The following is a 24,707-nucleotide window of genomic DNA, read 5'->3' on the forward strand; positions in this document are numbered from 1 at the left end:
CTAAGTGAGAACACACTTGTGACAGCACTCCGGCTGGTTTTAAAGGTTAACTTGCTTCTAGTTGACACGCTCCTTACTTGCTGACCTGAGGTCCTTGATCTATAACAGCTCATTTATACTCTCTTTGAGATTTGCAGGCCACCTGTCTTGAGGTGTGAGGAACTAGAACTTTCCCAGGCCACAGAGGCCAGCAGATATGTTTGAAGCCACCTCGGCTTTCTGATTAGCCTAGCAATTTTCTTTACTTTTCTTTTCTCTTTTTTTTGTAGAAAAACTTTTTTTTTTTTAGGTCACAGAAATGTTTTTCCTCACCTCCCTTTTTGTATCTGTAGACCTTGCCCTCCTTTGCAGAAAGAACAGAGTCCTCCTGCACAGCACATAACCAGGACCCTGCCGCACAACTACCAAGCACCGAGACAACATCTATAACTGGCACCATCGAGTTTGCCCGTGACCAAGAAATGTTGCAGGTCACGGCACTCCCTTTGCTGAGTAGCTGTCCTAAACCCCTTTACTAACCCCTGGGCCAGGTAGAAACCTCAGAGTTGGCGTTTGAACAAGACACCTCTTCTCCCCAGGTTGCCAGCCTTGTATATAAAGCTCAAATTCCTTTCCAATTAAAACTGGTCTCTTGAGTAATGATCTTTCAGGCGACTGCCAGCCAAACTTGGATTCAGTAACACTTTCTTTGTGCTGATCCCAGAAATTTGCTATAGACATAAAATACAGATGAAATAATGTGCACCCAGCTCCCCAGGACCAGTAATAAAGTACACGGGGTGTGCAGTTTTGTAACTGATCACAGAAAGTTTTCAAAGACTATTCATTCATCAGGCTCTCCAGAGCAACAGAACCGAGAGAGAGAGAGAGAGAGAGAGAGAGAGAGAGAGAGAGAGAGAGAGAAACGTCATATTCGTTTTTTCCTCGGTAATATTGGCTTAATGGAGACACGAGAGAGAAAGGAGAGAGATTTTAAAGGAACTGGTTCACAAAAATGTGGAGGCTGGAAAGTCTAAGATCTTAGATCTTAGATCTAAACTGGAGATCCAGGGAATAGTGGATGTTCAGCGCTAGTCTGAAGCCAGTCTAGAGACAGAATTTCCTCTGTCTGTGGAACCCCTGACTGTGCCCTTCTCATCTGAAAATATATTGCATATTTTAGCTATTTGTTTTGTTTGAAGTTTATCTTTCCTGATGGTAACATTGGCTTAATAGAGGCAGGTTCTTTGCCAGACATTTTCTTCCTCTTACTTCTCATATACAAGAATAAGGTGTGACACACATTGCATGCTTAACATGTACCTATTGAGGCAGTGAATAAAAGTATACCTACCTTGTCCCTGTTCATTTTTAAGAATGTGAAATCTTTCCTACTTCTTTATTTTCATCTTCTAGCAGGCTGCAATGATGCACAAATAACAGAAATTTAAAGTAATATATTTTTAGGTGAAACACTTGGGTTGACCAAAAACACATCCCAGTAAACACATCTTCCATCTTAGCTGTCTTCTCTCAATGATTAGACCTTGTCTTGCCTGTCGTTTTTACCTGGTGTTTTCCAGGCATTTTAGATATGTTATAGGCTGGCTGTTTCTCTCAAATAGTTTTTTTAAATTTTTTTAACTTTTTAATTCTTTTATTTATTTTTGAGAGACAGAGAGAGACAGAGCATGAGCAGGAGAGAGGCAGAGAGAGAGGGGGAGACACAGAATCTGAAGCAGGCTTCAGGCTCTGAGCTGTCAGCACACAGCCCGACCTCGGGCTCCAACTCATGAGCTGTGAGATCATGACCTGAGCCAAAGTCTGATGCTTAACCGACTGAGCCACCCAGGTGCCCCAAAAAACACTCTTAAAAAGTTGAGTTGTAAAGGGTGTGAGTGAGAAATGGTAGAAGCAGGAAATGTACTGGATGGAAGAGTGAAGTATAATTGTTTTAAGGTGTCCAACAAAGTTATTTTAAGTTTTTATTTAAGTAATCTCTACACCGAACATGGAACTCAAATTCACAACCCAAAGATCAAGAGTTACATGATCTTCTAACTGAGTCAGCCAGGCACCCCCAACATAGTTATTTTAAGAGATTTAAACAACTTGTCTTTGCCAACTCCTTACAGCTTCTCTCTAAAGAGTACCTTCAGACAGTGGTGGCTTTGGAAGGAAATATTTTCTAGGTGACGTTGGACATAAACTTGTCCTTTATTTTCACAGAGGGGCAGAAGGATCTGTCTCAGCACTACATTCTCTCAAGTGACTTCTAGGCCAATACACTTTGCCCCAGGATTCTGAGGTGGGTGGAGCTAAGAATGATGTCTCCAAAGTGCCTTGGACTCTGCTCTTTCCTCTGGTGGGCCCTGTAACTCCTGCTAAATTCCTTTCTTGTTGCCATGAATAGACGGGAGCAATAAAAAGGAAAAACAACTCCAGAAAAAAAAATAATTCGTGGAAACTGTTATGCAGGCATTCCAGAAAGATATATAGTCCCAGTACATGAATTCATGTTGTTCGTCATTCACATTGTATGTTCTCACTTCATGGTCTACCAAGTGGCTCCAAGGGACTTTGGCGCAGACACAAGTGGAGAATCCAATACAGTCACGGGAACCGCCTTTCCCCTAGACTTTCTCGTAAGCAGCATTCTTATCCTGGTGAGACAAAAGCCACATTCACCATTCTCATCCTGGTGAATACGTTTGTCACCTTTTGTTCTCTTTTATCTTTCGGAATATGAACCTCCACCATGGTCTGATGAATAGCTCTACACTGATTTCTTCAGGCTCCCTGACATTCATCCCTTTGTGCTCATTGGTAGTGACACCCAGGTCTCTCAGTTATACTTTGCCGGCTCGGCAAGAAAAACATATGTTCCAAGTGTAGTTTCTGGGCTCTAAGTTCTCTCTAGGACATCTCACCATTTCTTTAAATAAACTTTACATGTTTGTAGGCTCAGATTTTATGTCATTTAATCTGAGAAACTTTGACTCAAAGGTGAATAACAAAGATCATAACTCTGTTCTATATTGCTTATATTGTGGAAAACATGAATGCCACTCATTCAAAAGTAATTTTCTAAAATTGTATGATGTTGTTCACTAGAGACTCAGGTAATTTTATGATCTAACAGTGGGAATGTTCAGAATATAGGAGTTGAGAGTATAAAACCACTTCTGATTAGAAATTTATGCTGACATTTAAAAGATTCTAATTAACAAAGCATAGTGGCAGGGGAGGGGGTGTTTCAATTGGAGAAAAAAAGACCTGGGAATACTCTGAGATGGAAAGGCACATGGAATTCAAAAGACTGAAGGAAGATCAATGGGTGTTTAGTACAATGTATGATGGGGACTGTGGTGAGAAAAGCAGCATAGAAAGTGGGTGAGGCTTTTTCTACGAGGTATCAGAGGACACCTGAACTGTAAGAATGATTAGAACTTTGGGTAAGGGAAATAATGGGTTTGTGAGGGATTAATCAGATGGGATCAATAGTATTGTTAATGATAACATTTTAAGTATCCAAATAAATGTATTAAACTTTACATTTTAGCACCTTTTAATATTTGTTTTATTGAAAGGTTTTTGTTTTAAATAGTTCTTATAAGTGCATTTAAAGTACTTAGTATGAAGCTTTTGGAAATTGTTTTTATAAAAGTCAATTTTAGTAATTATTGTGAGCCATTGGCACCTGGATGATACTTTCAAAAAGTTGCTCTTTTTCTCTTTATTACATATCGTTAGTAAGCCATTTACCTTTCATTACCACTAAAACGTTTATTAATGTAATATTAATATTTGAAATCCTAAGCCAGAATGTGTATTTGGAGAAAGAGCATTCATAGAGGCAATTAAGGTAAAATGACATCATAAGGATGGGGCACTACTTCATTAGGACTGATTTCTTTATAAGAATAGACACCAGGAGTATGGTCACAGAGAGGAAAAGGCCCTGTGAGGGCACAGCAAGATGGCCATCCACAAGCCAAGGAGAGAGGCCTTAGGAGAAACCTTCATCTTCAACTTCCAGCATCCAGAGCGGTGAGAAAATAAATTTCTGTTCAAGCTGCTTCAGTCCATACTCTTTTGTTATGACAGTCCTAGTAGGCTACCACAATTGTCATTTAATGTGTTCTTCTCACCAAAAAAATAAATAAGCTGGACATCCAAAAAGATACAGTTAGGGGACACAATTGTCACAATTCTAAAAAGGCTACACCTGCCCTGGCTGGCTCAGTCAGTGGAGCATGTGACTCTTGATCTCATGAGGCTGTGGTTCCAGCCCCACCTTGGGTGTACAGATTACTTAAATTTTTTTTTTTTAAAGTAAGGCTACACAATTATAAATTAGCTTTTACAAAATATAGAGGGTTTAGTATAGAGCTTTTACAATTTTACTTCCACTTCTGTTGATTTTTGCTTCCACTTCTCAAAATCACTTATGATACAGGTAAGGGAGAAGTTTTCTGTGGGAGCCAGAAACAATTCCTCTTTGTCCACCTGTGTCAGGGTGGTGTAATATGCCTTTTCTTGCTTTTCTGTGATGGCCCTGTGTGGAGTCTTTTTTCTTCTTCCTGACAAACACACACACAAAACGGAGTAATGCTTCAGGCCATATACATTTGAGGAACAATACCGTAATGTTTCCAGCTATGCGTGAACTCTTTTATGTTTTAATGATGTATGGAATCAGATGCCATTTTAAAAATTTGCTTCTTTATTGAGAGCAAGTGAGCACATGTGAACGAGCCAGGGAGGGGCAGAGGGAGAATCTCAAGTAGGCTCCATACATACTGCGGACCCAGGAGTGGGGCTCGATTTCACCACCCTGAGACCATGACCTGAGCTGAAATCAAGAGTGGGCCGCTTAACCCACTGAGCCAGCCAGAAGCTCAGCCGGGCGCTCCTAAAATTAATATTATTTGAGATGCGCCCAAATCCTCAATCCAAATGGCATCTCTGGCACCTGGATGGCTCATTTGGTAGAGCATCCCACTCTCGATCCCAGGGTCGTGAGTTCAAGCCCCACGTTGGGCATGGAGCCCGTTTAAAATAATATTTTTATCCTCAGGGAACAGGCTGAGCTTTATAGAGTCGAAATAATGTCTCTAAGCCACGTTTAACAATGAGCAAAAACCCCTTCTCCCCACTGACTCTGAAGCGTCACTAGCCTTGCCTGCGTGCCGTGTGGCCCACCTGCTGGTAGACACTGCGGACCCTGTGCTACTACTACATTTCCCAGAAGATCCTGCGCTGGGCGGCCGCAGTCAGGAGCCAATGAGGGGCCATTTCCGTGCGTGCGCGTCGTCTCGGGGCGGGACTTCCGGGCCCGTCATCCTGGTCCTTTTGGCACGTTCTTTCACACAAATTCCGGAGCTCCGGGTTCGGACTGTGGATGACTGGCCGAGAAAGGGCGGGAGGAGGCGCCGTACGCGGCGCGCCGACCGGGGTTCACGGCTCGGCGACGCCGCCCGTGCTGCCCCGCGCCCGGGCCGGGACAGGCACCGCCCGCCCGGGTGTCCGCTCCGCCCACAGAGTCCGATGGCGGCGGCCGCGCGCAGGGACACGGCTGAGGTAAACGCGCGGCACCCGGACCCTCCTCTCCCCGCCCCCACCCCCGACCCTCAGGCCCGAGCGCGGGGCGCTTGCTTGCGTCCCTGCGGCCCCGGTCCCGGTGTCCGGGCCCGGGAGGCGCTCGTGGGCGGGGGCCCAGTGTCTGAGCGCCGGCCTGAGGGGTTGCGGGAGCGGGGAGGGGTCGGCTGGTGCAGGGCTGCAGGGGGCGCCGAGGGGGAGGAATCGGGGGGGGGGGGTGTGGGGTCCGCCCTCTGCCCTCGGGGAACAGAGGGTGTGCGGCGGGGGCACTGGCGGGCTGGAGGGGTTGCCCCTTCATGTGAGGACTCTAGCGCCAGGGAGAGTTCTGGGCTAGCAGAGGGGGGAGGGTTTGGTCCTAGCAGCTGAAGCTACGGAAGCTCCATCAATTGGGATGGGGACGTTGGCGGTGGGCTCATTTTCACTGTGAATGTCTTAAGTTTTTCGGCCCTGTTAAGAGTGTGAGGAGTTTCAGAGAACTGAGTGAAAGCGTCAAATGGGCCACTGGACACTCAGGTCTGGGATCTGGGAGGGGTCCAGGATGGAGACATCCAAGAGTTCTGGCTATTGTGTGGACCAGGTGGAGCTTTGGATCGCATAGAGGAGGGGTGAGAGGCAGGTGGTGGTAGCGTGGTGGCAGTGCTGTTGGTGGGCTGGAAAGAAGAGGGTGCCTGCTGAAGGAGAAGTGTGATAGCGGGAACAGTGTGGGAGAGAGGACGATCTGGCAGGTGGCCAAGACTTCCCTGGGAGGAGTGGACGGGAGACGGCTGCGGAGGCAGAACTAGTCGTTGAGTCAGGATGACAGTGAGGCCTGTTTATTCGCTACCGTGAAGATTCACCAGAATTGTGGTGAGGTTTTATGGCATCTGTGGTGTTTTAGTCTTCCTGGTCGATAAGGTCTGGGGCAAATCTGTTCATTTGTGAGGGTCACTGTGCCTGGCATGGAGACCAGTGGGGTTTTGATGCACTCCCCCCCGCCCCCCCGTTTATTTATTTTGGGAGAGAGCACAAGCAGGGCAGGGGCAGAGAGAGAGAATGGCAAGCAGGCTCTGAAATGTCAGCGCAGAGCCCGATATGGAGGTCAATCTCATGACTGTGAGATATGAGCTGAAATCAAAAGTCGGACGCTTAAGAGACTGAGCCACTCAGGTGCCCCTTGATGCACTTCTAATGAAAGTTAAGTGGAGAGGGGCGCCTGGGTGGCGCAGTCGGTTAAGCGTCCGACTTCAGCCAGGTCACGATCTCGCGGTCCGTGAGTTCGAGCCCCGCGTCAGGCTCTGGGCTGATGGCTCGGAGCCTGGAGCCTGTTTCCGATTCTGTGTCTCCCTCTCTCTCTGCCCCTCCCCCGTTCATGCTCTGTCTCTCTCTGTCCCAAAAATAAATAAAAAATGTTGAAAAAAAATTAAAAAAAAAAAAAAAAAGTGGAGAAAGGAGGGTTGCTGCTGCTATGGGGACAGCAAGGGCAGCACAGAAGTAGAAGAGGGTCATGAGATTCACTTGTGGTTCTGGGTGACTAATACTGAAGCAGAGATCCCAGGCAGAGAGATGGGCAGGCCTTCAAAGCAGCACTTGGGGTTTCTTTGTCATTGGGATCCCATCAAAGGACAGGGGTTATACCAGATCATGTTTGAAACTTTCAAGCACACTGGATGCGGTGTGCCCAGTACGTGGGTGAGTCCAGGGAGATGCCTGTGGTGCGGGGCAGGGAGATGGTAGAGCTTGGGAGTGCATTTGAGGGATCCGTAGATGTGAGAGGGGTCTACTGAATGATGTACACATTAAGAGTAAGTATGAGCTGAGAGCCCTCCGGCCCTGGGATCGGGGACCTTGGGGTGAAGCATGAGCCCAAGTGGCCGTATCTTGTATGTATGATCTGTGAGATGTAGGAGAAACGCTTGGTAAGAGGGATGGGGCCCTGAGGGCCAGTCCCAGAGCTTCCTTGACATCATGTGCACTGCTGCTTGTTGTTGCTGAGAACCGCTGTCAGTGGCACTGGGGCCCGGGACCTCCTCTAGGGTGGGGAGTTCTGGAGGAGGATGGATGTGGAGTAGATGTGTAGGAGGTGGATTGTGGGTTCTCAGAGAAAGAATGTTCATGGTTTCATCTGTCCTGTTCTTGACAGGGTGGTGTGACCTTTGAGGATGTCGCCGTGTACTTCTCCCAGGAGGAGTGGAAGCTCCTTGATGAGGCTCAGAAACGCTTGTACCACGATGTGATGCTGGAGACCTTTGCACTTATATCCTCACTGGGTAAGACCCTCCCCAGTGATGTGGACTAGGTTTTGCACTTCACCATCCATAACCCTCTTTTCCCTTTTTTTTTTTTTTCTTGTCCCTCTTGCCCCCGGGGTCTTCTCTGTCCTTTTCAACATATAGACCATAGGTACAGATGGCTTTCCCCGTTTCCTGGATAGTTGCTGTCTTAGGTAGGGCTGTGTTTTTGCACTGCCCTCTTCTCTCCCCACAGTCCCAGCACTGTCCCTACTGAACTTTTACAAGAAGGATTTGATTTCAGTAGTTGTGCAGTAAGGCTAATGGATGGCATCTTGTTTGTCCTCTCCCTGGCCAGTTCATCTCTCTAGGTCCATGGCTCTTCTGTTTATTTATTTATATTTATATATTTATATTTATAGTTCTATTTATTTATATTTATAGTGTTCTATTTATAGTGTTCTATTTATAGTGTTCAGACTTCTTTTTTCTTTTTCTTGTTTGCCAGCTTTATTGAGTTCTATTTATAGTGTTCAGACTTCTTTTTTCTTTTTCTTGTTTGCCAGCTTTATTGAAGTATCATTGACCAATAATTTTGTATATATTTATATTTATAATGTATAGTGTTATGACCTTGATATTCATGTATATTATGAAATGGTTACTACAATTGATTTCATATCATCACTTTACATATTTTTTCTGAGTATAAGAACCCTTAAGATCTATTCTCTTAGCGAATTCAAGTGCACAACACAGCATTATTAGTGATAATCACCGCGGTGCATATTAGATTCACAGAACTTGATCAGTTTGTAACAGACCAACATCTCCCTGTTTCCCATAGCCTCCAGCCCCTGGCATTCTACTCTTTGTTTCCTTCCTTCCTTCCTTCCTTCCTTTCTTTTTTTGATTCCACATAGAAGTGATACCATATAGTATTTGTCTTTCTCTGTCTGACTTATTTCACTTTGCATTATGCTCTCCAAGTTCATTCATGTTGTCATAAATGCATGATTTCCTTTTTTATGGCTGAACAATACTCCATTGTATATATATACACCAGGGTTTATTTATCCATTCATCCATAGATACTTACCTTGTTCTCATACCTTGGCTGTTGTGAACAGTGCTGCAATAAATACAGGAGTACAAATACCTCTTTGAGATACTCAGTTTTTTTAAGGTTTTATTTTTTAAAGTAATCTCTACACCCAAAGTGAGGCTTGAACTCACAACCCTGAGATCAAGAATCTCATGGTCTTCTAACTGAAACAGGCACTGCTATTTTTTTTGTAATTTTTTTTTAACGTTTTTATTTATTTTTGAGAGAGAGTGTGCTAGCAAGGGAGGGGCAAAGAGAGAGGGAGACACAGAATCTGCAACAGGCTCCAGGCTCTGTGCCTGGATGCAGAGCTCGTACCCATGAACCTTGAGATCATGACCTAGCCAAAGTTGGACACTTAACGGACTGAGCCACCCAGGCGCCCCTGGTGCTGCTATTTTTAATTTTTGAAAGCTCTTCCATTCTGTACCGATGTGTGTACCAATTTATCTTACCAACTGTGATGATTTCCTTTTTTTCCACATTCCTTACCAACACTTGTTCTCTCTTACATTTTGATAAGAGCTACCCTAATAGGTGTGAGGTGATTTTTCATTGTAACTAAGATTTGCATTTTTCTGATGTTAGTGATGTTGAGCACCTTTTCATGTACCTGTGGGCCATTTATATGTCTTTGGATAGATGTTTATTCAGGTCCTTTGCTCCTTTTTAATTGGGTTATTTGGGTTTTGTTGTTGAGTTTTATGAGTTCTTTGTATATTCTGGATATTAATCTCTTGGCAGATATTTTCTCTTATTTCTTAGGTTGTCTTTTCATTCTGTTGATTATTTCCATTGCTATGAAGAAGTTTTTGGTTTGATACAGTTCCACTTATTTATTTTTGCTTTTGTTGCCTTTGCTGTTGGTGTCCTATCCAAAAAATCATTGGCAACACAAATGTCAAGGAGCTTTTTCTGTATGTTTTCTTCTAAAGCTTCTATAATTTTAGGTCTTATGTTTTAAGTTTTTAAAAAAATCCAATTCAAGTTAATTTTTGCGAGTGGTGTAAAATACAGGTCCAGTGTTTTTGTTGTTGTTGTATTTGGTAGCCTTAGGGTTTATTAAGCTGTGCCTTAGTATAGATAGGCACTGGGGCTTGCCCATGGTGCTCTTAACATGCAAAACCCAGGTGTTCTGCCAATTCTTCTTGAGCACTGACAACAGGAAATTGACAGCTAAGTAGATGTTGTCCACAAGGTCCTCATCTGTCATCTTCACATGGCCAATGGCCACTGCCCGACACAGCATTTTCTTCATCTGGAATTTGATTGTGAACTTCATCCACATAGGCCACGTGTTCTCATTATGGGTCAGCAAGGAAGGGAACTTATCAGCCTTATTCAGGCCTGGGCCGAGGATTTGTGGAATCTGCTTGATCAGAGATTCTGAAAGCAGAAAGGCATCATAGTTCTTGGCCAGCTTCTTGACTGATTTTTTTATTCTTGTTGAGTTTCTTCAGTGCCTCAATATCCATGTAGGGAATATCCACAGCCTTGGCCTCATCACAGTGCTGCTGGCACCCAAATTACATATGGAGAACTTGGGGTGGGGAGTGGACAAAAGCCCGCAATGTCCACATTCACCGACAGCTAGTCTGGCTTCTCAAACCAGCTGGCAGGCTTGGCCAAAGTCTCCCCATGCCTCCCATCTTATTTTTTAAGACCCAAGGTGGAGGTCTTTTTTCTTTTTCCATGTGGATATCCATTTATTGAAGAGACTGTCCTTTCCTCATTATGCATACTTGGTGTCTTTATCAAAGATTAGTTGACCCATGTGTGCAAAGGTTTATCTCTGGGCTCTCTATTCTGTTTCATTGGTCTGTTTTTATGCTAGTACCATACTGTTTTAATTACTATAGCTTTGGAATATTTTGAAATCAAGAAGTGTGATGTCTCCAGCTTTGCTCTTTTTTCTCAAGATTGCTTTGGCTGTTTGGAGTTTTCTGTGGTTCCATATGAATTTTACAATTGTTTTTTCTATTTCTGTGAAAAATGTCATTGGATTTTGTTATGGATTGCATTAAATCTGTAGATTGCTTTAGGTAGATTGCTGTGGTAAAATGGACATTTTAACTATTAATTCTTCCAGTCTGAGAACACAGGATGTTTTTCCATTTGTGTCTTCAATTTTTTTCATCAATTTCTTATAATTTTCAAGATACAGATCTTTCACCTTCTATGTTAAATTTATTTTGAATATTGTTTTCTTTTTGATGCTATTTTAAGTGGGATTGTTTTCTCAGTTTTTTTCCCCAGGTAGTTTATTATTGGTGTATATAAATACAATTTAGTTTTGTATGTTGATTTTTTTTTTAGTTCTACAACCTTACTGAATTCATTAATTGCTTCTAACAGTGTTTTGGTGTATTCTTTGATTTTCTGTATGTTAGGTTGTATCACCTGCAAACAGACCATTTTACTTTCATTCCGATTTGGATGCCTTTTATTTTTTTTCCTTAATTACTTGGGGCTAGAATTTCTAGTTCTAGGTTGAATAAAAGTGAAGGTGGGGCACCTGGGTGGCTCAGTCAGTTGAATGTCCATCTCTTGATTTCTGCTCAGGTTGTGATCTCATGGTTTGTGGGATTGGGCCTTGCATCAGGCTCTGCACAGACAGTGCAGAGCCTGCTTGGGATTCATTCTCCTTCTCCCTCTCTCCCTCTCTCCCTCTCTCCCTGTCTCCCTCTCTCCCTCTCTCCCTGTCTCCCTCTCTCCCTCCCTTCCTCCCTCCCTCCCTCCTTCCCTCCCTCCCTCCTTCCCTCCCTCCCTCCTTCCCTCCCCTCCCTCCTCCTCCCCCACTCACACTCTCTCAAAATAAATAAACTTACTACATCTATTGATGTGATTATATGATTTTTACCTTTTTAAATTTTTTTTTTTTCAACGTTTTTAATTTATTTTTGGGACAGAGAGAGACAGAGCATGAACGGGGGAGGGACAGAGAGAGAGGGAGACACAGAATCGGAAACAGGCTCCAGGCTCCGAGCCATCAGCCCAGAGCCTGACGCGGGGCTCGAACTCACGGACCCGCGAGATCATGACCTGGCTGAAGTCGGACGCTTAACCGACTGCGCCACCCAGGCGCCCCTGTGATTTTTACCTTTTAAACTCTTATTCCATTAAGGTGGTGTATTGCATTTATTGATATGCACATATTGAACTATCCTTGGATCCCAGGGATAAATCCTGATTGATTGTAGTGTATGATCCTTGTAATGTGCTTTTGGATTTGGATTTGGTTTGCAAGTATTTTTTTTTCTTTTTTTGAAGAGTTTTGCATTCATGTTCATTGGGGATATTGGCCTGTACTTTTCTTCTCTTGTACTACCTTTGAGGTAATACTGGCCTCATAAAATGATTTTAGAAGTGTTCCTTCAGTTTTTTGGAAGACTTTAAGAAGGATGGCGTTGATTCTTTAAATATGTAGTGGAATTTCCAGTGATTCTGTCTGGTTCTGGGCTTTTCTTTGTTAGGAGATTTTTTTTTTTTAAGTTTATTTATTTATTTTGAGACACACAGAAAGAGCATGAGCAGGGGAGGGGCAGAGAAAGGGGGAGAGAGAGAATCCCAAGCAGGCTGTGTGCTGCCAGTGCAGAACCCAGTGTGGGGCTTGAACTCATGAAGTGTGAGATCATGACCTGATCCAAAATCAAGAGTCAGAAGCTTAACTGACTGATCACCCAGGCACCCCTGGGAGATTTTTTTTTTAATGTTTATTTATTTTTGAGAGAGAGCAAGCGGGAGAGTGGCAGAGAGGGAGACCGAGAATCCCAAACAGGCTCTGTGCTGTCAACACAGAGTCCGATGCAGGGCTTGAGCCCACGAACCGTGAGATCATGACCTGAGCCAAAATTAAGAGTCAGAAGATTAACTGACTGAGCCACCCATGTCCCCTGTTGGAAGATTTTTTATTACTGATTGACTCTCCTTACCAGTTACGAGTCTGTTCAGATTTTCTATTTTTTCAGTATTTAGTATTGTCAGGTTGTATGTTTCTGTGAATTTATCTGTTTCTTCTAGGTTAGCCAATTTGTTGTCATGTAATTGTTCACAGTAGTCTCTTTTGTTTGATTATATTCCTGCAGTATCACTTGTGATGTTTCCACTTTCATTTCTGGTTTTGTGTCTTCTCACATTTTTCTTGGTCTAACTAATGGTTTGTCAAATTGTTTATCATCTCAAAAACCCAACTGTTAGCTTCATTGGTCTTTCTGTTTTTCTAGTTTCTGTTTCAATTATTTCTACTATAATTTTTATTCCTTCTTATAACTGATTTTCTTACATTCTGTAAGTTTTAATGTATTGTGTTTCTATTTTCATTTGTTTGAATATAGTTCTTGATTTCTTCTTTGACCCATTGTTCAGGATAATGTTGTTTAAGTTCCACATATTTGTGATATTTTCCAGCTTTCCTTCTATTAATGATTTCTAGTTTCATACCACATAGTTGAAAAAGATCCCTGGTATGTTTTCAGTCTTCTTAAGTGTTAAGAATTTTTTTGTGATCTACATGTGAGAGAGTCCTAGACATGTTCCATGTGTACTTAACAAGAATATACAGTTGGGGCGCCCGGGTGGCTTAGTCGGTTGAGTGTCAAACTTCGGCTCAGGTCATGATCTCGCGGTTCGTGAGTTCATGCCCCACATCAGGCTCTGTGCTGACAGCTCAGAGCCTGGAGCCTGCTTCTGATTCTGTGTCTCCCTCTCTCTCTGCCCCATCCCCGCTCATGCTGTGTCTTAAAAATAAATTAAAAAAAACATTTAAAATTTAAAAAAAAAGAAGAATATACAGTTTATTGCTGCAGTTGGATGGCATCTTCTGTGTACGTCTGTTAGGTCTCTTTGGTATCAAGTGCAATTCAAATCCAACATTTCCTTACAGATTTTCTGTCTGCATAGTCTGTTGATTGTTGATAATAGGATATTGAAGTCCCCTACTATTACAGCATTGCTGTCTATTTCTGCCTTCTGATCTGTATTTGCTTAATATATTTAAGTGCTTGGATATTGGGCACCTATATACTTGTAATTAATTATTCTATCCTCTTGATAAATTACTTTATCATTATACCAGACCTTGCTCTCTTTTGGTTTTTATTTGCATATTTGTAATTGGGTTGCCCTCTTCCAATAAAGTCAGCGTGTATTTCACTAGTGTTTCTTTGCGTTCAGGTTGCTGCTGTGGGGCAGAAGATGCGGAGGCACCCCTTGAACAGAGCATTTCTGTAGGTGTGTCACAGGCCAGCACGCCCAAGGCAGCTCTGTCTTCCCAGAAGACCCATCCCTGTGAGATGTGTGGTCCGGTCTTGAGAGACGTTTTCCACTTGGCTGAGCACCAGGAGAAGCCAAGTAGCCAGAAACTATTCAAGTATGGGGCATGTGTGAAACAAATCTATTGCAGTGCAAACCTTCAAGAGCATGAGAAGCAGCACATGAGAGAAAAATCCTTCAGCAGCAGTGTGGACAGGGCCCCATTTGTGAAGAGCAGCAATTTCCATGATTCAGAAAAGCCCTTTACCTATAAGGAGGTTGAGAAGGACTTCCTGACCACCTCAGAACATCTCCAACAACAGGCAGCTCATACTGGAGAGAATAGAATCACCAAGTGTGGAATGACTTTTCAAAGCAAAGAAAGTCATTACACCTGGGAAGAATGCAGTAAAGCCTTTGGTCCCAAACACACACTTGTTCAAGACCAGGGTATCCACACTGGAAGACAGTGTTTTGTGTGCCCTGAGTGTGGGAAAACATTCAGGTACAGATCTTCACTTGCTATTCACCAGAGAATCCACACTGGTGACAAGCTTCATGTGTGTAGTGACTGTGGTAAATCATTTACGGGAAGCTCAACCCTCAGTCAACATCGAAGAATTCATACTGGACCAAGGCAGTACAAGTGCAGCAAATGTGGGAAATCTTTTAGCCAAAAATTTGTCCTCCCTTATCCTCAGAGAAGTCACACTGGAGAAAATTGTTACGTGTGTCGTGGCTGTGCTCAATCTGTTAGTCAGAGCTCCATCATTATTCGACAACGTACAATTCACACTGGAGAAATGAGTTATGAGTGCACTGAATGTGAGAAATCGTTTCGACGAAAATCCGATCTCATTGAACACTGGAGAGTACACACAGGAGAAAGGCCTTATGAATGTAGTGAATGTGGGAAATCTTTTACTTCTAGCTCTGCCCTCCGTTATCATCAGAGAATTCATACTGGAGAAAAACCTTATAAATGTAGTGAATGTGGAAAGTCTTTTACGTCTAGCTCTGGCCTCCGTTACCATCAGAGAATTCACACAGGAGAAAGGCCATATGAGTGTAATGATTGTGGGAAATCTTTTACCCAAATAAATCACCTCATTATACACCGAAGAGTTCACACAGGAGAAAGGCCTTACGAATGCAGTGAATGTGGGAAATCATTTAGCCACAAATCTTACCTCTCTCAACACCAGAGAGTTCACACGGGAGAAAGGCCTTATGAATGTAGTGAATGTGGAAAATCCTTTACCTCTGGCTCTGCCCTCTGTTATCATCAGAGAGTTCACACTGGAGAAAAACCTTATGAGTGTAGTGAATGTGGGAAATCTTTTACCAATGGACCGATACTTATTCGACACCGTAGAGTTCACACGGGAGAAAGGCCTTACGAGTGCAATGAATGTGGGAAATCCTTTACCCAAAGAAATCACCTCAATATACACCAGAGAGTTCACACAGGAGAAAGGCCTTATGAGTGCAAGGAATGTGGAAAATCCTTTACCTCTGGCTCTGCCCTCCGTTATCATCAAAAAGTTCACATTGGAGAAAGGCCTTACGAGTGCAAAGAATGTGAGAAGTCTTTTACCTCTGCCTCTGCTCTCCGTTGTCATCAGAGAGTTCACACAGGAGAAAGGCCTTTTGACTGCAGTGAATGTGGGAAATCTTTTAGGGATAGTTCCCAATTGAATCAACACCAGAGAGTTCACACTGGAGAAAAGCCTTACGAATGTAGTGACTGTGGGAGATCCTTTAGTCAGAACTCATATCTCTCTAAACATCGGAGAGTCCACACTGGAGAAAGGCCTTACGAGTGCAGTGAATGTGGGAAATCTTTTACTTCCGTCTCTGCCCTTGGTTATCATCAGAGAGTTCACACTGGAGAAAGGCCTTATGAGTGTAGTGAATGTGGGAAATCTTTTACCAATAGCTCCATACTGATTCGACATCGCAGGGTTCACACAGGAGAAAGGCCTCATGAGTGCAGTGAATGTGGAAAATCCTTTACCCAAAGAATTCACCTCATTATTCACCGGAGAGTTCACACAGGAGAAAGGCCTTTTGAGTGCAGTGAATGTGGGAAATCTTTTACTTCTCGTTCTACCCTCCATTATCATCAGAGAGTTCACACAGGAGAGAGGCCTTATGATTGCAATGAATGTGGGAAATCTTTTAGCCGAAAATCAAACCTTTCTCAGCACCAGAGGGTTCACACTGGAGAAAGGCCTTAGATGGGTAAGAAGCATACAGTTCCTTGTTCGGTGTAATGATACCAGAGGCAACTCTTTGTAAGGCACCATTTGCCTGAATTCAATCTACTGCATCTAAATGCCAATAGTAGAGAGGTTTCTCATAAGTTTCAGCTATGTGGCTGAAGCATGTGTGGCTATGTTGCAGTTTCTAAACTGCTGAGGGCTTTCTCCAGATACATTTCACTGCTAGTCTGTGGCCAAAGCTATTTACTCCTCCCCTGGCAAGTCTCTACATCATGCATCAGTCATCACCCCGCTGTGCTCAGGGAAGCTGACCTCTGTTCTCATTGCTGGAGGAAATTAGGAGTAACCTGAGTCTCTGGGGGACCCACATTTCCTTCTTTCTGACTAATTGGCATAGACCTGGCCAATGTTGTCCTAGAGAACATCAAATCAGTTCAGCTGGCAGCTTGCAGAGAAGGATGAGCATTTGCAGGGACATGGTCTCCAGAGACATTTGTGATTAATTTTTCCAGCTTCCAAGCCACTCACTCAAGAACTGCTAGCCCCTGTTGCTTTGGTTTGTGCAGTAACAAAGTCCGTGTTTAAGTCCTTTTCGATCTTGTGTGTTTTATCTACCATGTGTGGTGGTTTATAAACATTTTGCGATCTACAAACATGAAGGGGTGAACAGCTTTCATTGGGGAGGGTCTCAAATTTCTGTGCCTCAAGGGGACAGTATGGTGGCAGAAATGAGCTTACCAGTTTTTGCCAAATTTGCACTGCCCGTGACCTCCTAGGAAAGACTGCATAGAGATCACCCTGAGGAGGGGCAGGTGTGAGAACCTCAGGTGCTTCTGCGAGCAGCATGATTTTTTTTTTTTTTCATCGTTCACAGGGGATAGCACTGGGGATGTCAGCACTGTTGAGGGACACCTCTTTCCCAGGTCCTGCAAAGAGCCATGTGTCCTGATATCCTGTGTTTTGTTATTGATTGTAAGGCCATAAGGTTCAGGGGAGACCAGAACTGCTATAGAAACACTGACTTAACAGGGAGTGGAGGAGACTGCAGCCAACTAGACAAAATGTGCCTCTTCTAAAAGTGTGCCCACATATACTCCTGCAGCAGAGGCTGTGCAGAGCTGGGGTGTGCGCAAGTCCATGGACCTCCGGGTGGATGGATCTAGTGTAGCTTACATCGTTGCCATTGGAAATAATTGAAAGGTTTTGTGGATTCCTGCAGCCTCTTAGTGATGTTCATCTCAAGACCACTGCTGCACAGGCAGGAAAACAGATCGAGAAAAGGGGGATCTGTAGTCCGGGGATGCGGCTTTTGTGACCCAGCCAGCAGTCCTCTTGACTCTCATGGAGAGTCCTTTGTTGATCGCTATATTTGCTTTCACAGCAAAACTAGCCTCCGCGGGGTGAGAATGTGTGTTGAATGTAGGGTTGCAAAACCTATTTTCCAAAAAGAGTTGGACAAACAGATTTTTTATCTTGAATTATTTAAGAAAGGTTTATTAAGGTATAATTACATGTAATAAACTGTACATATTGGAAATGTAGTCTTTAGTAAGTTTTGACATACTTACAAACCTCAGAAAACATCGTGGTCTTATAGTGATCATATCGGTCATTGTATATTTACCTCATGTCCTTTATCTGCCTTCACAGCACTCCAAGTAACCATTGATTTACTTTCCATTAAAAAAAAACCCTCTATTTTCTATGATTTATATAGTGGGAATCAAAGTTTTTTTTTTTTTTTAAGTTTTTAAAATTTTATTTATTTTGAAAGAGAGCAAGGGAGGGAGAGAAACTCACGCAGGCGCTGCCCTGGCAGCGCAGAGCATGATGTAGGGCTTGAACTCACAAACCATGAGGTCATGACCTGAGCCAAAATCAAGTTGTATGCTTAACCAGCTGAGCCACCCGGGTGCCCCCCCCCCCTTTTTTCCTACTTTTGTGTTGCATAAATAATTGTAGATGCATCAATGATATATAAGTAGGTGATTTTTTTTTTTTTTTTTTTTTGGCTGAGAAATATTCTTTTGAGTTATACCACTCTTAGTTTACCCATTAATTTGTTTACAGGCATTTGGGTATTTCTAATTTTTGCATATGGAAAATAAAGTTAGTATAAACATTCATGTGTAATTATTTATATGGATATGTGTTTCACTTATTTTTTGTCTGTAACTCAGAGTGGAAAGTCTGAGTCATAGGGTAAATGGTTAACGTAAAGAATTTAGCATATTGTGATGTAAATGGTATATACCTTTTTGTACTCTTACCAGCAGTGTATGAGAGTTCCATTTCCTCCACATCCTAGTGAATTGTTTGGTTTGGTCATTCTTAATTTTAATCCTTTTTATAAGTTTATAGTGCAGTCTCAGTGTTTTAACTGCATTTTCCTGAGGAGTCATGATGAGCATTTTTTTCTGATGTGTATTTGCTATCTATATTTTTGCTAAACTGTTCATATCTTCTGCCTATTCTATGAACTTTGGTTATTTTCCTTTTACAAAAGGATGTGAAACAACAGATGTATGTTGGAATTTCATTCTGTGACTTTTACTTTGTGGGATAATTATTTTTAATACTGAAAGTATATGTTCTCATTGTTTTCAGTTTTTTAACGCTATGCATAATGGACACACATAAACACTTTTAATCTACACTAATATATTCTCCTTCACTTTCTAAAGTCCAGACATTTAATAATACAATAAAGCCTTGCTTTGTAGTGTCCACCCATTTTCCTGGTCTGTCATTATGGAGGTTGGTAGGTTGGAGCAGGACTCTCAGGGCACCAGGTGGACTCAGGATGGAGAAGGTATTTTTTGAGTGCTAAAGCCCAACAGAGAGAAAGGCACTGATCAGGATCCCTAAGCCCTGGGTTTGAATCCCAGATCCCCAGGACACATTCCCATCTTCTGTGGGCCTCAGGTTCCTCTTGTGTAAAAGGCGTGTAAGGTGTAGGCTGCTCCTGAGCGTTTGGGGGTCATTTGCTGTGCAATGGCACCTGTGGCCTATCTAGGCCTGAGCAACTCCAACTTCTGCCTGCAGTGGCACCCCTGGGCCAGGCAATGTTTCCCCAGTGCCCCAACAGCCCTCTATCCCTTGGTGTGTTTGAGAAAGAAATGGGGCCTTCCAGTACCTGCTAACCTGCCTGCAGGGGAAGCGGGGCTTCAACTGGGAATCTGGGCAACTTGTTATTGCTCCCGGAGTCTCAGCTCCCTGACTGACAGGGAGGCAGTGATGGTGCTTACCTTGGCCCCTGTGAGAATTACTAAGACTCGCACCCTGAGCATTTATCAGTGTCAGGACTCGCGGGCTTGCATTGTGAGCATCTCTAATTATGGCAGCCTGAGGAGGTGAGAATGATTTTTGTATTTCCAGAGAAGTCCAGGGTTGGAAAGATGGAGTTGGTTCCTCAAGGTCATATAACAGACAAGTGTTGGATTTGAGAGACTGGATTCAAACCTGAACAACTAGCTCCAGCCCTGGGTGTGTGTAACCCCTGTACCACAGTTCATGAAGCCCTCAGCCCAGGGCAGGTGCATAGCAAGGACCAAGGAGGTGCTGTTGCTGCTGCTGTTCTCCTTGGAATGGTCATGACTGTTTTCCCACTTGTCCTCTGCCCCCACTGTCCTCATGGGGAGGCCATTTTCATCTCCAGTGGCCTTCCCCAGGGAGGGCTTTTCTCTCAGTGACAGTAGCATTATGTACACGACTGCATTAGCCTCCTCCTTGAGCCCAGCACAGAGCTCAAACCTTAAGACACCTTGGTGATTCACGGTTGGGTCTCTCTATCTTTATCAGCAATGGAGTGATAAGCTCTGATCCCACTCACCAACCCGAAGGTCAATATGATGCCTTAGTTTGACTTTCAGGTGTTTATGACCTTCACTCTGGTGGGCTGGGCACAGCCCAGAGAATCTAGTACCTGGAGGTGATGCTGGAGACCTTTGGACTCCTGGTCTTGCTAGGTAAGGGCTCACCTCCCTAAGCATCATCTCTCTCCCTTGCTGCATCTCTGCTTTTCCCATAGGAGGAAATACTGAGCTCTGGAAAGAGCCAGGTCCCAATGCAGCCTCTGTCTCCCTAGCTGTGTGACCTTGACACACACACCTGGCCCAATGAAGGCCTGCCGGCAGCTGCTTCTGAGGGTCCGCCATCGGTTATCCTCTTGCTTCTCGGAGCCTGTAACACCGACATGGGACATAGAGAACAAAGTTGTACCAGCAGGCGAACACCAGGCCACTACGGCAGCAGGATTACAGCCAGGGGGTAAAGTTGGAGGTTATAAAATCGACAAATATTGGCCATCGCTTGCCTTAGGGTTTGGGAAATCAGAAGAGCACAAGGGAGACTGCAAGGGGTAGTGGAACAGGGATAGAATCAGGTGGCAGAAGCCCCAGGCCCTCCCTGCCCTGCTGCTTCCCGCTGTGTGATAGCCTCTCATCTGCATGGTGGAGGTTATAACCTATGCCCCGCCTACCTTACATGGCCATTATGAGAAAGAGGAGATAATGGCTGCCAAAGTACCAAACCGGTATTAGCATTCATTTTTGCTTCAATTTTTAAGATCTGGTGTCTGACCCAAAGGAGTTCACAAGAAGAGGAGGAAGGGGGGAGGGGAGAGGGGGAATGGCCAAACTGCTTTCCATCTTGGTTACAGGGTTCTACATCACCACTAGTATTACTGAGAATTTGATGGAAAAGGAAAGAAGCCTCAGTTCTCGCTGCCACAGGAAAAAATTACAGGACAGCAAAATGAACGTAAAGCTGAGCAAAGTGTTACTAAAGTACACTCCAGGGGAGACAAAGCTCCCCTTCCCCCCAGGTGGCCTTCGGTTGGGGCTCTCCATCAGGACATCTAAGGTCCGTCCTCCTGTTGCGCATGCCTAGCTTCCTGCCAAACAGTAGCCTATGAATTTCAGTTTCTTTAGATGCTCACCAACCCTTGCTGTAATCGATCTTTTTAGTGTTAGCCATTCTGATATTTGTCTCTTGGCTCTCCTTACAAAAATGTGGAGCATGGCACCTGGTAGGCTTCTTTGTCTTTAAGAAGCAACATTTCCTCAACTAGAAACACTTGTCCTATGCCAGAGGATATGGAGGCCATGGACAGGGTCCTGTGGGAAAGAGCTGTGCAGCAGATCTGGGCTGTGGTGGGAGCAGTCCTGTCCACTGGGCCACAAAATTCAGCAGACCACCTGGTAGGAAACATGCAGTGTGGGGTTTAAGAGTCCAAGCCAGAGAATCACAAGACAGTCCCCCAGGGCTCTGGAGGAAGCCTATGTGTCTGTAGTACAGACTTCTACATCATTTTGACACCATTCCTGTTGAGTCATTGTCTCCAAATAACTGAACAGTGAATAGGGTGTATTAAATATCTGTGCATCCAGAACAACCCACTATGAGGAGAGTTCTCTTGGACCAACCAAATTATAAAGTCAAAGGACTCTGGTGTATTTAATTAGAAGGTAGAAATGTGCAGTCAGGATTGAGCCAAATCAGATCTAGAGAACACAACTGGGCTTCATGAGAACCCACCAATGTGGCAATAGCTCACTATAATGGCTGTACTGGGCGTTAAGGGCTTGAGCTTGGGTTCTGCTTGGCTCATTTTGGTTTATGGTTGCAAGTAAAATCAATGGTACTTGCATCACAGCCATATTCGAGGTGTCCCTGAAAGATAATGAAGAAGCAACATTTTACCTATGCTTTGGTCTGGCCATCCACTTTGTGTGGAACAATCATTATCCCAAGCCGATAATATATGTAGATTCCAGGTAGTAGCCAGTGATCCACCCTGGTGAAGAAGGAAGAGTGAAGAAGATTGGAAACCAGGGGGTCTGTAGTAGAGACATGTAGATGTACTTACGGAAATGTGCACACAGTAGGGAGATTTCTGTCTGGCTTACTAAAATTTACCAACCAATTCAAACAACAATCACATCAATTGTCTTATACTCCAGGCAAGCTCCTGGTCCTGGGACATTGTACTGGCTATTTCTTCTCCATGGAACATCTTCCCCAAGTATCCAAATCTCTCCTTTCCCTCCTTTAATTGTGTGGTCAAATATCTCCCTATGAGAACAACCCTGACCCCTCTATTTCCTATCGAAATCCTCCTGAATCCACATCCTTGCCATTACTTGGTAATGCTCTTATTTCATATTTCCACAGCACCTGCCACCTTATAACTTAGTATAATATAGAATAGTGTCTTCACTACTTATTGGTCACTCCCCTCAATAATTTTGAATGCAGACACATTTCTTTCTTTACTGATGTGTAACATATCTAGACCAGTCTCTGAACCAGATAAGATGTTGAGTGAACGTTTTTGAAACAATGAAACAGCACAAGGCTATATAGCTTTCCTTCCACTTTTCCATGTATTTCTATTCTCACTTGATTATTTCCTTCCCTCTAAGTGTAATTTTCCTCGGAGTTCTCAAGAGTGAGAAAAAAATAAACAACACGCTTTTTAGAAAGAAGAATTTCCTGGTAGCCAAGTTTCCAGTGTAGCCATGGGTTCAACTTAATTCTTTTACACCTTAGAACTCAATGTTCTGTGCTTACTGCCTGAAGGTTCTGCACTCTTGTCCAGTGTCAGTGGTACTGGGGGTATGCGTGGGGGGTGCACACCAAGAAAGTCTCTGACACCATCTGGGTGTCCTACAATTGAAATTGGTTCTGACGCTATCTACCTGGAGATAGTGGGGATCTCACAGGTTGAGGGCTCAGTCCTACAAGACTGCTGCCCCTCCCCCACTTCAGATACCAGTCGCAAGCCCATGTTGTCACATGTCCTTCTCACCTACCTGTGTTCCATCTCGCTGTGAGCCCCTTTCGAGGCATTAATGTAATTTTGGATTTCCCTCATTACATAACTCATTTGTTCAATCCTTTGAAAATTACAAAGATGCAGAAGTAGAGGGCTTTACACCAGGTGATACATCTGCATTCACTGTTAAGCCTCAGTTTTGCCAGAGAGGTGAAAAGGTGACTATCACCAGAAAATTATAATGGTTTAGAAGGTTTGCATCAGGAACCAGGGACAGATATATATTATTTCAGATGTGAATGAGAAATGGTAGTATTAGAGGAAGTCATCAAGAAGTCACCATCGGTTGAGTGAAGAGATGGGCCTGGGCAGTCAGAGGCTCCAAACCCCTCCCCTATCCAGGGAATGTCCACTCTGCTTGCCTTCCCTGAACTAGAAGCTGCCCGAGGACACAGCCTTGTGATACTAAGTGTTGTTGATACCATCCGGATGGTATATGCAGCTGAACCCAGTGAAGGCTTCTATATACATTTTAAGATTCCGGCAGGCAGATGCAGAGATCTGTTTATCTTGCAGTCACCCAAGGTAAGCCTCACACATAAGTTTCCTTGCTTAATTCTGCCACCTAGCAATCTGGAGCGGCCTGCCTCTGTCTTCTGTGTACAAGGGCCAGTTTCAGATGATACCCAGGAAGCTCCCCAAATTATGAACTAACAGGTAGAAACAAGAAATGTACTGGATGGGAGAGTGAAACTATAATTGTTTTAACGTGTACAACATTTAAAGAGATATTTTAAAAAGAGACTCAAAGAGACTGAATAGTACTGATGGGGAGAATATCTGTTAAGAGATATGGTTAAACAACTTGTCTTTGCCAACTCCTTGGGGCTTCTCTCTAAAGAGTTCCTTCAGACAAGGGCAGCGTTGGAAGGAAATATTTTCTAGGTGACATTGGACATAAACTTGTCCTTTATTTTCACAGAGGGGCAGAAGGATCTGTCTCAGCACTACATCCTTTCAAGTGGCTTCCAGGTCAGTAAGCTTTGCCCCAGTGTTCTGAGATGGGTGGAGCTAAGGAATGATGTCTCCAAAGTGCCTTGGATTCTGCTCTTTCCTCTGGTGGGCCCTGTAACTCCTGCTAAATTCCTCTCCTGCTATAAGTAGACTGGACCAAGAAAGAGGAAAAACAACTGCAGAAAAATATTCATAGATACTGTCTTTCAGACATTCCAGAAAGATGGACCATCCCAGTACACACATTCATGTTGTTCTTCGTTAATGTTATGTGTCCTAACCTCATGGTTGGCCATGTGGCTCCATGATCTTTGACCTACACAGGCACAGGAAGCAAGGCCGTCGAATTCACAGCAACACCCTTTCCCCCAGACCTTCCCATGAGGCTAGAGCCCTCAGCACAATTCTTGTTCTGGTGAATGTTTGTTTCCTTTTACTCCGCCTTCTATTTTATATTTTCACACACCCGATTATGGGATTATGAAGCCACACCTCTGATGAATGCCTCTGCATGGGTGTCTTCAGGGTCCCTGACAGTCATCCCTTCA

At 43.7% G+C, this 24,707-nt stretch overlaps 1 protein-coding gene and 1 pseudogene across 1 annotated transcript in view; one reads left to right on the forward strand and one right to left on the reverse strand.

Moving 5' to 3' along the window:
- Window positions 1-19,094, forward strand: part of LOC107180745 (zinc finger protein 345-like) — a 28,590-nt gene extending 9,496 nt beyond the window's left edge. Inside the window, 3 exon segments of the mRNA XM_042969823.1 lie at window positions 7,700-7,826; window positions 14,065-16,292; window positions 16,294-19,094. Of these exon segments, the coding sequence (XP_042825757.1) occupies window positions 7,700-7,826; window positions 14,065-16,292; window positions 16,294-16,443 (2,505 nt within the window). The 3' untranslated portion in view covers window positions 16,444-19,094.
- On the reverse strand, window positions 9,881-10,666 carry LOC107180744 (annotated as a pseudogene).
- Window positions 19,095-24,707: the final 5,613 nt, after the last annotated feature.

The sequence above is a fragment of the Panthera tigris genome, chromosome E2, assembly GCF_018350195.1.
Source record: "Panthera tigris isolate Pti1 chromosome E2, P.tigris_Pti1_mat1.1, whole genome shotgun sequence".
NCBI lineage: Eukaryota > Metazoa > Chordata > Mammalia > Carnivora > Felidae > Panthera > Panthera tigris.